This window comes from Raphanus sativus, chromosome 5 (genome assembly GCF_000801105.2).
Source record: "Raphanus sativus cultivar WK10039 chromosome 5, ASM80110v3, whole genome shotgun sequence".
NCBI classification, from domain to species: Eukaryota; Viridiplantae; Streptophyta; class Magnoliopsida; order Brassicales; family Brassicaceae; genus Raphanus; species Raphanus sativus.
Window position 1 is genome coordinate 17,345,969 of NC_079515.1, and position 15,084 is coordinate 17,361,052.

The 15,084-nt window shown below is 35.5% G+C and overlaps 1 protein-coding gene across 1 annotated transcript; it reads left to right on the forward strand.

Annotated features, from left to right (window-relative positions):
• Nucleotides 1-4,464: 4,464 nt before the first annotated feature.
• Nucleotides 4,465-5,568, forward strand: LOC108858389 (uncharacterized). Its single transcript, XM_018632324.1, has one exon. The coding sequence runs from the start codon at nt 4,465-4,467 to the stop codon at nt 5,566-5,568; it is 1,104 nt and encodes a 367-aa protein (XP_018487826.1).
• Nucleotides 5,569-15,084: the final 9,516 nt, after the last annotated feature.

Here is a 15,084-nt window from a genome sequence, read left to right on the forward strand (position 1 = left end):
GAACACCATATGGTAAAAATAACGTTATTCGCTAATATTTGCATCTTTTGGAAACGAAGTGTGAAATAATATAATAGTTTTCTGATGTTAAAGAAAAACGAAGTGCGATCAGGTTTTTCAATTTGAGTTTGGCTAAGATCTCGGACTTGGAATTTTAATTACTATAAATTAATACTCGATAAACTAATAAATATAATAAATTAATAGTTTTTCTGGTTTTAAATTGGGCTGGTATAAAATATAACATAATTCGATAAAACAATAAGATAAAAACATTTAAAAAAATCCTAGTTAAATATATGGTCCCACTGAAATTATAAATTAATAATTATGATATATATAAATTTTATATATACATAAATAAAGCATCTTATTGATTTTTAAAAAAAATTGTTTCCAATTTTATTTTATTATTTCTATATTTGGTGTTAATTTGTCAAATTACATTTAAAACTCATTTGTATACTTCCATATGTATTCAACATACATAATTGTATCAATAATGTCGTAAAATAGATGAAATTCAAATCTATACAGATTTAGTTAATATATAATATTATGGAATAAAATATTCTTTTCTTCTTTTAAATATATATTTTTAATATAAGTTTAAAATAAAAAAAAATCTTTAAATAAATAGCTCTATAAATTAATAAATTATTATAACTTCAATACTGTTAATTTATAGAGTTTAACTGTATACCCATTCCTAATTTATACTATGGTAAAAATAAACAGGTTTCTCTGATAACAAATAGAAAGTTAGTGACTTTGAATTGTGGTAACTTGAAACCAAATGAATTTTAATCAACAACTATTATAAACTATGTTTTGATATTGTATCAGTCAACATTTTTAACTGTTCAACTCAAAACCTATTTACTTCGATCTTGACTAGATGAAAAATTATAAGTTAGGAGTATGTCTACCCTATTCTATTTTCTCTATATAATAGATAATTTCTAAGACAAATATAAATTTTATTTAATGTGTTTCTATAATGGATGAATGCCATAATTTTTTTTCCATCTAGTAATATATTATTAATGGGTCTAAAGCCCAGTAAACCAAAAACATACAAGCCCAAAAGAGGGCAAACTGATAGAAAAAACGATGGGCCTGAAGCCCGATCTCCAAATCTAAGTGACACCACACGAACCACGTGTCACAACCAGACTCATCATCTAGGCACGCGTCTCCCGGTCACTACTCGGTGACCCACAACCCTAAACATCGCCGGAGGAGACGAAAACCACCAGTAGTTTCGCCGGAGCTCCCCGGAGTCATCGATTACCCATCCTTTTTCCGGCTGGACTCTTTTAAGGGAGAGCATCTTCAGGTCCGTCCCAAGATCTCATCCCTATCCACCGGTAAAAACACACGGACGCCTTCAATCTCAGACGCGACTTGCCTCCTTCACCACCTCGACAGATTTTGTTTCAAAAGCCGGCGACGCAAAGCTTCGTGAGCCTTTACCCCCCGGGATCATAAGCCGGCGACAACTGATTGTAGAAACCACGTCATCCCGGAGTCAAAAACAACACTTAAACAACGGGAGAAGAAACCCGATAGCCTCTCCTCCTCCCGATCGAAACAGAGAAAAACAACAAAAAAAACACAAACTAAAGATTAATCTAAAGCTAAAGCCGGACCGACGGTGGCTGTGGAAATCCACCCGTCGGCCATAATTTATTTTATTATAGAAAATATTATTTTTTCTCTAAATCGCATTTCTAGGACCATTTTCAATATACTTCTCTATTCTTTTTTCCTTTCTAATAAAGAAACTCTATAATAGAGATGATTTTATCTCTAATATATTTTTTATTCTTACTTTAAAAAGGAATATACATAATATATTACTTTTAAAATTTACAAATAGTGCCTCTTATTTGTGAAAGTTATAAACTAACCCAATTTTATTTGAACTTTTCATCATATTATGATATAATTTGAACTAAATATTCCTTTAAAAACTATTATGTAATAAAATATATAATCATATTTATATAAAAAGTGCAATTCACCAAAAAGGTATTTATTTTTGGTTATAATTGTTACATTAAAAAGTTAAAAGAAATGTAAATAAAAAGTATGTTTCTATTATAAAAGAAATGTAAATAAAAAGTAATGTCTCTATTATAGAGAAATGTTATTTTATTTTCTTAGATACAGAGGTGAGATAGTAATCTTTATTTTAGAGTAAGAAATAGAGGTGAGTTAGAATGGTTTTATCCCCTATTATAGCATTTAAAATAAAAAATAACTATAGATTGGACATGCTCTTATAACATAACTTATATCATTTATTTACTATTAAAAATACTTTGCTTTGCACTAGGGATGGACACATAGTAGATATCCGGAGTCTTAAGGATATCCATGATCTGATCCGTTCTCTACGAGTATTTGATTTTTTGATTCGATCCGATCTGTAACTCTTCGAATATCCGGTGTTCCAGATATCTGCAAATATCCAAAATTTTGTCGGATATCCGATTCGATCCGTAAAAAATAATAATAAAATTTAAAAATAAATAAAAATAATAGAAAAAGAAGAAAATCTGAAATAAAATAATAATATTTCCATAACATTTTTTGAAAAATACATACTTTCAAAATTTTTAATAACTAAATAATTAATTTAGCGAATAAAAACATTATTAAACTTATATAGAGATATAAAAGTATATATATTATATAATTTTATAAACATGTATACATATATATGTATATAACGGATCGGATCGGATATCCGTTTCTAAAATATTAGTATTTGTGATTTGCTTCGTCTTTGACGGATATTGGATTTTAGTATTTGTTTCGATTCCTTAAGTTACGGATATTCGGATTTTTGGATCGAATTGAAACGAATAACGGATCGAATCATAATTTCCGGATGTTTTGCCCACCCGTATTCAGCACTAAAGGGTTTTTATCAGCACTTAAAGAACCTCCGTCGACACGAAAATATCTCATCTGCTAAAGAATTTAAGTGAGTTTATAAACCAAACAACGGGAAAACGACCATTTCATACCCAACCTATCGCGATATGTTCAATTCATACCCGATTTATATGGTTGTGTCAAAACATACATGAATTTATATGGTCATGCTAAACATACCCAACTTATAGTTTTTGGCAAAATCATACACCAGTCGCCACATTAGCTACCATGTCATCTATTTTTGTTCGTGTAGATGCAACGTCAGCTAATTTTGCTGATGAATATGCTATGTGTATAATATTTTTTAGAAAAATATTTAACTTTGTTATAAAAATAAAATTTTAGAAAATATAAAATTTATATATTTTTAGTAAAAGTAACAAATTAATTAATTACTTAATTAAATTCTAACTTATATAAGAGATATGTTCGTAAATATTTCAATCATATCAAAAACCGTCATTACAAGAGTTATATATGTATTTAATGATTCAAATCTAATGCTAGTGTTGCAGACGTATTATTCTTGATTAATCATGGTTGTGTTAATCTAAATTCTAAATGTAAATAATATACTCATGATTAATAAAGCGTAAAAATGAATCATGTTACACTTTATTAATCATGATTATATTATTTACATTAAATCTAATTGTTTTAAATTTAAATAACATACCCTTGATTAGTAAAGCGTAAAAATAAATTATGTTACGCTTTATAAATCATGTTACGTTTTATTAATCATGAGTATGTTGTTTACATTTAAAAAGTTTAGATTAACACAACCATGATTAAATCAAGAGTAACACGTCTCCAACACTAGTATTGGATTTGAATCATTACAATACATATATAACTCTTATAAGGACGGTTTTTGATTGGATCGAAACATTTACGAATATATCTATTATATAAGATTAAAATTTAATTAAATAACTTTTGTTAATTTGACTAAATAATAAAAAATATAAAATCTTACATTTTCTATAAAAAAATATTTTTATAACAAAATTATTTAGTTTAAAAAAATTATACACATAGCATCTTCGTCAGCAAAATTAGCTGACGTTGCATCCACGTGAACAAAAGTAGATGACATGGCAGCTGATTTGGCGACTGGTATATGATTTTGCCAAAATATTATAAGTTGGGTATGTTTTGGCACGATCATATAAGTTTAGGTATGTTTTTGCACGGCCATATAAATCGTGTATGAATTGAACATATTGCGATATACTGGGTATGAAATGGCTGTTTTCCCACCAAACAACATTAAAGAATTTAAGAGCCTTTTTCAACACCAGAATCATTTGTCACTAAAATTACATATGCCAATATTAAAGATTAATCGGACATTTGTAAATAAAAAGACAACAGGTCATTGGCTTCTCCCGAAAGTTCCTGAAAAAGGCGACAAGGATTTTACTGTTCGCTCTGTGCGATTTCAATCCGATTCCTTCGGTAAATCTTCTTCTTTTACCATAAAAATTCACTATCACAACTTATCCAAGCAAGATGGACAGAGATCTCTGGAAAGCAATGCAAAATTTAAACATTGGGTCAAATCTTCAACCTCTTCGTCTCTCGCGAGATACCCAGCGAAGAAACGCAACAGCGAATCGACTCAGTCTGGTGGTTAGAGGACTAAACCCGGCGCATCAAAACCTCACTGGAATGCGCAACACACTTCCGAAAGCTTGGAGACTTCATGATCGTGTACGAGGCCAAATAAACGATGACGGTACAATCCAGTTCTTCTTTACAGAGGAGCACAATCTCTTATCTGTAATAGATAGAGGTCCTTGGTCCTTTAAAGACTGGATGGTTATTATGGATCCTTGGTATAGAAGAGGAAACCCAAACTTCCTTACCACAATATCTTTCTGGGTTCAAATCTACAACATTCCAAATGAATATCGAAACCAAGAAGTAGTTGAAGAAATAGGAAGAGAGTTGGGACATCTGGAAGGTCTTAGAATAGTGGAGCCTACAAGGGATAACTTATCAGAAGTTTGGGTTAGAATAAGATTCGATGCTTACCAGCCGCTTACCTTCACTAGATACATCCACTTTGAAGAAGGAAGGGATCAAGTACTGCTCCGTTTTGAATACGAAAGGTTAAAGAAGTTCTGCGTGACTTGTGGACGACTAACACATGAAAGAATGGAATGTGGTCATGTTCTGCCTCAGCCTCAACAACTCATTGAGCAGAATGAAGAAGAACAATTAGGCCAGCAAATAAATCCGCAACAACAGGATCAAGAGCAAGCCTTAGCTGAAGGTGAGCAACTAATGGTTGAAAAAGAGGAGGCAGAAAGCCCAATAGAACAAGTTGATCATGACGAAGAGGAAAACTTGGATCAAATCCATATAGCTGAGTATATGCAGGATGTTACCCAACTTCTTCTCAACCAAGGAACTCCAGTATCTATCCCAGGCATCTCTTGCCCTACCACAACCTTCGAGATAGGCTCAACCTCCGGTGCAGACAGAGGATCAAAAAGAAAGTTCGAAGACATCATCTATGAAGATTCTTACCCAGCTAGAAGACAAAGAATTGAAGAGACTAACGATGAGGATGGCTTGGTGGTCGCCATAAGACCACCACCGGAGCCATGAGAGTAATACATTGGAATTGTCAAGGCTTAAAGAGGAACCCCTTGACAATTCCATACCTAAAAGACATCCGGAAGTCTTCTAAACCTGATGTCTTGTTCCTCACTGAAACTAAAAATGGAATAAAGTATGTAAAAAGTATCGGAACAGAGCTAGGCTATGCTCATAGCTATGTTTTACCCTCTGAAGGCCTTAGAGGAGGGTTAGCTATTTTTTGGGAAGATCATATCAGTTTGAGTTTTATGAAGAAGCCTTCACTTCATCAAACTGATATATGCATCTCGGAAGCAGGAACTCCTACCTTCTACATAACCTACATCTATGGCAATCCGGATCAGAGACTGAGAAACCTGCACTGGAAGAAGCTGATCCGTATGGCAGAAGCTGGAATCTTCATCAACAAACCTAGAGTGGTCCTTGGAGATCTCAATGATATAAAAAGCAATGAAGAGAAAAACGGAGGTCCGAGAAGAGCTGAGTACACCTTCAATACGTTTAGGAGAATGCTCAATACTTTGGGTCTCTATGACTTAAAGACTGTGGGAGGTCAGTACACATGGATGGGACACAGGAAACACTACACTATACAATCTAAAATAGATAGAGTGGTGGCCACAGCTGAGTGGCAAGACATGTTTCCAAGAGCATATGTTAAGCTACTTGACTGGATAGGTTCTGACCATAAACCACTTCTCCTTAATACAGGTGACAGAAAATGGAAAGGAACAAAGCTCTTCAGATACGATAATAGATGAAGGTTCAACAAAGAAGTCAAGAAGGAGATTCAGCTCACATGGGAGACAAAGTGTCAGAGTTTACCTGGCAGTCGCTTCCATATAGCACTCAAAAGATGTCGATCAAGTCTTGCCAGATGGAAGTCAAAATCTGCAGCAAACTCAGCAAAGAAGATTGAAAAGCTGAAGAATCTCCTAAAACAAGCGTATAACTCTGATCCCTTGGATTTTGCATATATAAATACTATAAAAACTAAACTAGCTAAAGAATATAAACTTGAAGAAGAATACTGGAGAACAAAAAGTAGAGTATTATGGTTAAGAGTGGGCGATAAAAATACAAGATTTTTCCACTTAAAAACTAAACAAAGAAGATCTTTTAATCGCATCACTGCAATATGCGATGATACTGGGAAAATCTGTACATCTGAAGAGGAAATCCAGAAAATCTTTATAAACTACTTCACTGATCTCTACTCTCTTAACACGGACAGGTCAACTGAAGAGATCATGAAGCATATAAAACCTAAGGTTACAGAAGAAATGAACAAGGACCTCACCAAACCTGTCTCAGAAGAAGAACTCTTCCAGGCTCTGCGACAAATGGATAGAGAGAAAGCTCCAGGCCCAGATGGATTAAATCCAGGCTTCTTCAAGGATCATTGGGAGACAATAAAAACAGGTGCATTAAATTTTGCTAAAGCTTTCTTTGATCATGAAAATCTAGACAATGAAATGAACCAAACCCACATTTGCCTCATACCTAAAATAGATTCTCCTACAAGCCCTAAAGACTTTAGACCAATCAGTTTATGCAATGTTGCATATAAGTTGATATCTAAAGTATTAGCAGACCGACTAAAACCCTGGCTTCATCTAATAATATCAGAAAATCAAACAGCTTTTATTCCAAACAGACTCATTACTGACAATATACTCATTGCTCATGAACTTCTTCATTCACTGAGCACAAAAAGACTAAAACATCCTTTTTTGGCTTTAAAACTAGATATAAGTAAAGCTTTTGACAAAGTAAAATGGAACTACATAGACGATATAATGAAGGGCCTAGGCTTTAATGAGAAATGGTGTAGATGGGTAATGAAATGTATCAGCTCTGCCTCATATTCAATACTAATAAACGGTAACCCTGTTGGAAAAATAATACCGAGCAGAGGAATAAGGCAAGGCGACCCCATTTCTCCTTACCTTTATTTATTATGTACTGAAGGATTATCCTCTATTATTCAAAATAGTATCCAACTCGGAAAACTTCATGGTTTTAAGGCAAGTAGGTCTGGCCCTGCAATCTCTCATTTACTTTTTGCAGATGATTCACTACTATTTTGTAAAGCTGAGGAAGGAGAATGCAGAGAGCTAAAACAAATCCTGCAAAACTATGAAGAAGCTTCAGGTCAGGCTGTAAACTTTAATAAATCAGCTATTATGTTTGGTAAAGGCTTAAGCAGGGAAGAAAAAAAGAACTTGAGCGAATATACAGGAATCCACAGAACAGCTGGGTTTGGTAGATACCTAGGTCTCCCTGAATTCATAGGCAGAAATAAGTGCAATGCCTTTGATTTTATTACTCAAAAGCTTGAGAGAAAAATAAGCAGTTGGTATACTCGTTTCTTATCCCCTGCAGGAAAAGAAGTTCTCTTGAAAGCCGTAGCTACAGCTATCCCAGCGTATAGTATGTCATGCTTCCTTCTGCCAAAAAGAGTACTTAATCAGATGACAAAAGCCATGAGAAAATTCTGGTGGTCAAACGCCAAGGACAGACAAGGCATACCATGGATAGCTTGGAGTACAATTGTAGACTCCAAAAGTCTGGGTGGACTAGGAATAAGAGACCTGAAGGATTTTAACCTAGCTCTTGTTGCAAAACAGAGTTGGAGAATTCTTCAGAATCCAAACTCGTTGCTCAGCAGAGTCTACAAGTCAAAGTATTTCCAAAAGACTGGACTCTTACAAGCCAAGATAAAATCTAATGCCAGTCATGCATGGAAGAGCATATTGCAAGGTAATGAACTTCTAAAATCAGGAATAAGAAAGATTATAGGAGGAGGAGAACAAACTTATATGTGGCTGGATAATTGGCTACCTACAAACCCTCCTAGACCACCAAAAAGCTTAACCAACTGTATAGACCTGAAGTCAAAAGTTAGTGAATTTCTCAATGCTGAAACCATGTGGTGGGATACTAATAAACTAAGTTCTTTTGTAGACCCGGAGGATATAGAGATTATCAAGAACATAAGGCTATCCATTACAGGCGCTGGCGACTCTAATATCTGGATCTTTACAAAAGATGGTCAATACTCTGCCAAATCAGGTTACAAACTCTTACACAATCTCAATCAACATCAAAATAGCCCAAATACAGAGAATTTGGACAGAAACCTTCTAACTGAGGCCTGTAGTAGAATCTGGAAACTTAATGCTCCGCCAAAGATTAAACTTTTTTTGGTGGAAAGTAGCTCACAATTCAATCTCTACTGCAGAGAACTTATGGAAGAGAAAAATGATAGCAGACTGTACATGTCAACTGTGTGGTGAGCATCAGGAGACTACTAACCATCTTCTCTTCCAATGCAGAGTCAGCAAAGAAATATGGAATTTGACGCCACCTATCCAAATATCAGGTGACAATTTAATAAGTAACTCATTGATAGAAAATGTAAGCATGATGCTTACCCTCGGTAACAACCAAGTAAAGGATGCAAGTATTTTCCCTTTCATAGGTTGGAGGATTTGGAAAATGAGAAACGATTTAATTTTCAATGGAAAGAGAAAATCTATACCTGATGTAATTAACCAAGCATTGGTTGACTATAATGTTTGGAGGAAAAGATCAGAGGAAAATGAGTTACAAGTTGAATCACCTGAGATCAATGCTACTAATGCTGCATCTGGAAGACACAGCACCATTGAGGATATAATTAGTAAAACTAATGCTTTGTGCTGTTTTGTAGATGGTTCTTGGACGTCGCCGAGAGACAAGGCTGGAATTGGATGGGCTCTTTTTAATACTGAAGGAAAAGCTATATTGGAAGGAAAAGCAGCAATATACCCAGTCAATTCACCACTAGAAGCCGAAGCTGAAGCACTGAGGATGGCGATCGTTCAAATGAGGATGCTTGGATATCACACAGTTACTTTTTGTGGAGACTCTTCCGACCTCTACGATACCCTCTCAAAAAGGTCCTATCGAACTCCTTATAACAACACAACAAGATCTCATTGCCCAACTTATTGCCCAACTCATGTGAAAGACATTGCCTATCTGGCAGAAGGGAACGAATACAATTTTTGTTTTCAAAAAATCAAAAGATCTTGTAATGTTATTGCAGATAACTTAGCTAAAGAAGGTAGGATTACAAACTCAAGTTATGTTGTAAAATGGAAAAACGTTGTATAATATTTTCTAATGTATAATAAAAAGTTTGCCGACAAAAAAGAAAAAAATCGGACATTTGTAAATACTCATTTTCTTACAGTTCGGTCCATCCCAAATGAAATAGTAGTTTCACCGAAATGTATAATATTAGATATTTTTGTTTTGTTTGATGTATTATTATTGATAATAATAATATACCCATCTTTTTTCAAAAAAAATAATAATAATATACCCATCTTTCTGTTGTTAAAATGGTCGGTTCTGTTGATTAAAGCTCAAAACAATGTGGCATGTCGTTACCTTGAAGTCTTTTTTTAATCAAACCTTGAAGTCTGAATACTCCAAATAATGATCTGAGCTAAAACCACACGACTCATATGTGTACACGGTCGTTATTACTTTTGTATCTTTTTTTTTGTGTTTAATCAGGGGGTGATCCAAAAGCTTTCTAGGCCCAAGACTAATCCTCCTGAAGCCGACGACAATCCACATATTCTTGCGATTTAACGCTAGCCCTGGTGGCCAAGTGGAATCGAACCCAGAACGGAAGCTCCAGCCGGAGCCCTTTTATCACTAGGCCAAGACAACTTGGTTTACTTTTGTATCATATATTAAATTGTTACTTTTCTACCAAATCTCAGTTACTGTCTGCGTGATTAGTAGCAAACAAACTTGTACCAAAGTAAATGTTTACTTTTCTACCAAATCTCACAGTGTTTGCGTGATTAGTAGCAAAACAAACAGAGATTTAAAACACAACAGTGTAATTTTTTGTCGCTACCAATCAAATCAAATTAGTGGAGGGGGGAAAACACAAACCCGCATGCCAACATTTGCGTCAGACACTCGATCTCTATGTTGTTTTCAAGCTGACTATTGCAGCTCAAATGTACAGAGGGAAATCATGAGGTTTGCTTTGAACTAAGCATACGTTACTTGGAAGTATGGGTTGGAGCAAGAGCCCAAAGAGATCATGAGTATCTCGCGTCGTCGATTATTACGTACAACTACAATTTATCATCATTATATTATTTTAAGTACATACCCAAAAAAATTGTGAAGTTTGAGTGGGGGGACCCAGAAAGCTTTTCACGCGTGCTATCGCAATCCTACGGTCACCATCATGCCCGCATTGAACATGAACCACTCAGATTGCTTCATCTAACGGCTCACACTCCCCGTGTTTGACTCTCTTCTGTCCATCCTCTCACGCGTGCTCCCCTTCGCTCTCCTATTGTTTCCACACTGTTTATTTGATTTTAACCAAAACATCTCTTAACATATTAATTATTGTTATTTTATAAACTTTTCGTTTATAATTCTTAATTGAAAAATATATATCCACAAAAAAAAGAAAAAGGAAAAATATATATCCACATAATGAATTAGTGAAATACATGCATTTCTGTAAACTTTATTTTTGAGAATAGTATGATAAACGTCTATATAAGTAGTATATTTTTTGGTCAACGTTTGTATAAGCTGTATAAATTCTACACTTAGGGTCTGACTGGTTTAAGCGCAGCAGTTGCGTTTGCAGTTGCGGGAGTTTACGGGTACGGATGGTTGCGGTTTCAAACGTTTTTTAGAAATTTGTACAAATGGTACATCGGTTAGTAATTGTTGTATTTACGGGATCCTTATAACTGGTAAACTACCAAACGTAACATCTGTTAAATAATAAATTAAAAATATTTACATTTTATATAATTCTAAAAATTTAAAATTATAAAAATATAATAAATAAAAAATTTATATTTATAAATTCATATTATTAAATTTTAAAAATTTATAGAAAATATTTTGGTTTGAAATTTTATAATATAAACTAAAATGTAATATGTATACATTTTACAATTTCTATTGTTTCAATTTAAAAAATTTATTGGATATTTTTAGTATTATTTTTATTTATTTTGTTTTTAAAGAAAAAAAATTATCCTCCCGCAACCGCAAACGCTAGCTGAAACCAGCTTTTGATTTTAAGAGGTTCGGAGCGGTTTGAAGCGATTTATAGCGTTTTTATGATCGTTTCGAAACGCTAACAACCGCTGCGAACCGTAAAAGCTGCGTTTGCGGGTGGTAAGAGAGAAATCTGTCATGCCCTTAATAGTTAATAGTATACTAATTAGCAGATGATGCGAGACATAACATACTAGTTTGATTTTATATAAGTTATTTGGATGCATTATGTTTATTGCATGTCATTATCGGTTTCTAGTTTTCGCAGATTACAGATGTGGAGACGGTTTTCGGGGATCATTGATCGTCTCTATGTCAAACATTTAATCGTGTTCAATTTTTGGCACTGTAAAAATTTGCGTAGTCTGTTGCAGTTGAGTGCTATGACTTTCTTTACAGGTTATGGAATACACTCTGAATCGTTTGTGGTGGTGAAATCAACCAGTTTTTCTGCATGGTTCATAACGGCTTGACAGTATGTATAGCTCGGTTAATCTGAGATCTTCTTAGTAAAGGTGTCTTCTTCTTATGTCCGTTTAGCACTTAATCGACAATAATGATTATAAGTTCCAACGAGTTTATCGAAAGCTAAGTATTCCGAAGACGACTTGAAATTTTCGACATCCAAGACAACAAAGAGAACCTCATATTTATGAGGTATTGTTGATTGTTGAGAATGGTAATTAATAGAGTAAATGATAGTAACCGATAGGGACATGATCAATTGTTTAGTCTGAGAATGCCCAAAAGAACCTATGAACTTGAATCCGTTGAGTTCAACCAATGAACTAGCCGTAATCAAGGGATTAAAACAAAAACCAATGTTTTATAAATCAATAATCATAATGTGTTCTACAAAGCCAAGAGATCATCATATATATAGCTATCGTAAAAGTCCTAGGTCTTTAGGGTTTAACCATAAGCCTTATTAAAGAAAAGGAAAACTAACAATTATTAAAAATCATAAATGGAAAATAAAGTAAAATCAAAATAGGAAAGTATGAATCACGCTGCATCAGGTCACCCGGGGTAGAGAAAGATCCGACCTCGGATCTTCAGTGTTGTCTTGCTCTATAAACGGAATGAGGTGTTTGACGTTGAAAACATCAGAAAACTGAGCAGTAGGCGGCAACAATAGACGATAGGCATTAGCATTTATCTTCTCAATCACTTCCAAAGGACCTATCTTCCGAGACTTCAGTTTATTATACTCACGAGCTGCAAAACGTTCACGAGTAAGGACTGCCCAAACACGATCTCCAACCTTGAATCGTTTGTGTCGATCAACACTTGCTTTATACTTTGCAGAAGAGAGTTGTAAGTTGTCGTGGACTTGAGTATGTATTTGTGAAACGTTAGCCACAAAATCCATTGCTTGACCATGATCCCTTAACGCGTCTGGAGCCACACCCAAATCAAGAGGACCACGCGGAATGATGCCGTATACCACACGAAATGGACTAAAACGAGTGATCTTGTTAACCGCATGGTTATGAGCAAACTCCACTTGGCACAGAACATTATCCCAAGATTTGATGTTATCGATGACCAGACAGCGAAGTATATCTCCTAGTGTACGGTTAGTGACCTCTGTTTGTTCATCTGTCTGAGGATGATAAGCTGAACTCATATCAAGACTTGTTCACAGAAGATGCCACAGGGAACGCCAAAAGTGACTGAGAAAACGAGAATCTCTATCCGAAACAATAGATAAAGGCAAGCCGTGAAGGCGATAGATCTCCCGGAAGAAGAGTCCAACCACTTGTACTGCGTCTGTAGTTTTCTTGCAAGGAATAAAATGCGCCATCTTTGAAAAACGATCAACCACGACAAATATGGAATCGTGTCCTCGTTGTGTACGGGGAAGACCCAAAACGAAGTCCATACTTACATCAGACCATGGTTACGGTGGAATGGGAAGAGGTAAGTAAAGACCAGAGTTTGATGCATGGCCCTTTGAACGTTGACACACCACGCACCGCTCAACAAAACGATAAACATCTCTTCGTAGAGTTGGCCAGAAATATGAATCAGTGACGAGCTGTAAAGTTCGATCCCTGCCAACGTGCCCTTCCTCATGTAACTCCTCAATAATCTTAAGGCGCAAACTACCTTCCGGAACACATAGACGAGTGCCTCGAAAGATAAAGTCATCCTGTAAGACAAACTCATCGTGGAAACCTTCGTGGAGAGAAGACCAAATTGGTCCAAAATACGGATCAAAGGCATAGAGGTCTGGTAAGATAGCGAAGCCAGGAACAGAAACCTGCAACGTCGCTAACAATGAATGCCTTCGGCTCAATGCATCGGCAACTTTATTGAACTTGCCAGACATGTGTTTTATCACAAACGTAAACTGCTGAAGGAAAGCTATCCAAGAGGCATGACGCGAAGAGATCTTATCTTGACTTCCTAAGTGCTTCAAAGCATCATGATCAGTGTAGAAAATGAATTCTTGATGGAAAAGATAATGCCTCCAATGTTTAATAGCCTGCACAATCGCATAAAATTCCACATCGTACGTAGTATAACGAGCACGAGAACCAGCTATCTTCTCGCTGAAGAACGCAATAGGATGCCCCAACTGACTAAGCACTGCTCCGATCCCGAACTTACAAGCATCACAGTGTAGTTCAAACACTTGAGTAAAATCTGGTAGCACCAATATTTTAGCAGACACAAGGCATTCTTTGAGATCTTCAAAGGCTGTATTTGCTTCTGTAGTCCAGATAAACGAGGAGCCTTTCATACAATCCGTAAGAGATGCTGCAATATTGCTAAAGTGGTGGACGAATCTCCGATAAAAAGATACCAGTCCATGAAAGCTTCGTACTTCACTGATAAAACGCGGAACTGGCCATGACTTAATAGCTTCGACTTTGCTTGGATCAACCTGTAATCCTTTGCTGGAGACGATGTAACCCAGAAAAAGGACATGATTCACTCCAAAGACACACTTGTGACTAGCAGCAAAAAGCTTCTCATGCCGCAAAACTTCAAGAACGTTCCTCAAGTGTGTTAAGTGGCTAGGCAAGTCATCACTAAAAATTAGGATATCGTCAAAATAGACGACGACGTATTTGCCAATAAAAGGTCGGAGAGCTTGGTTCATGACTCTCAAAAAAGTACTAGGAGCATTTGAGAGACCAAACGGCATGACCGTCCACTCAAAAAGACATTCACGCGTTTTGAAAGCGGTCTTCCATTCATCTCCAAGACGTATGCAAATCTGGTGATAACCACTTTTTAAATCAAGCTTGGTGAAAACCGTTGCTTTGCCGATCTGATCAAGGAGATCATCTAAGCGCGAAATAGGAAATCTGTAAAGAACTGTGATCTTGTTGATCGCACGGCTATCAACACACATTCGCCAGGAGCCGTCTTTCTTTGGGATGAGCAAGGCAGGTACGGCAGCAGGGCTCA

Coding starts and splice junctions, on each gene's coding strand:
- LOC108858389 (XM_018632324.1), top strand. CDS start 4,465: ATGGACAGAGATCTCTGGAAAGCAATGCAAAATTTAAACATTGGGTCA.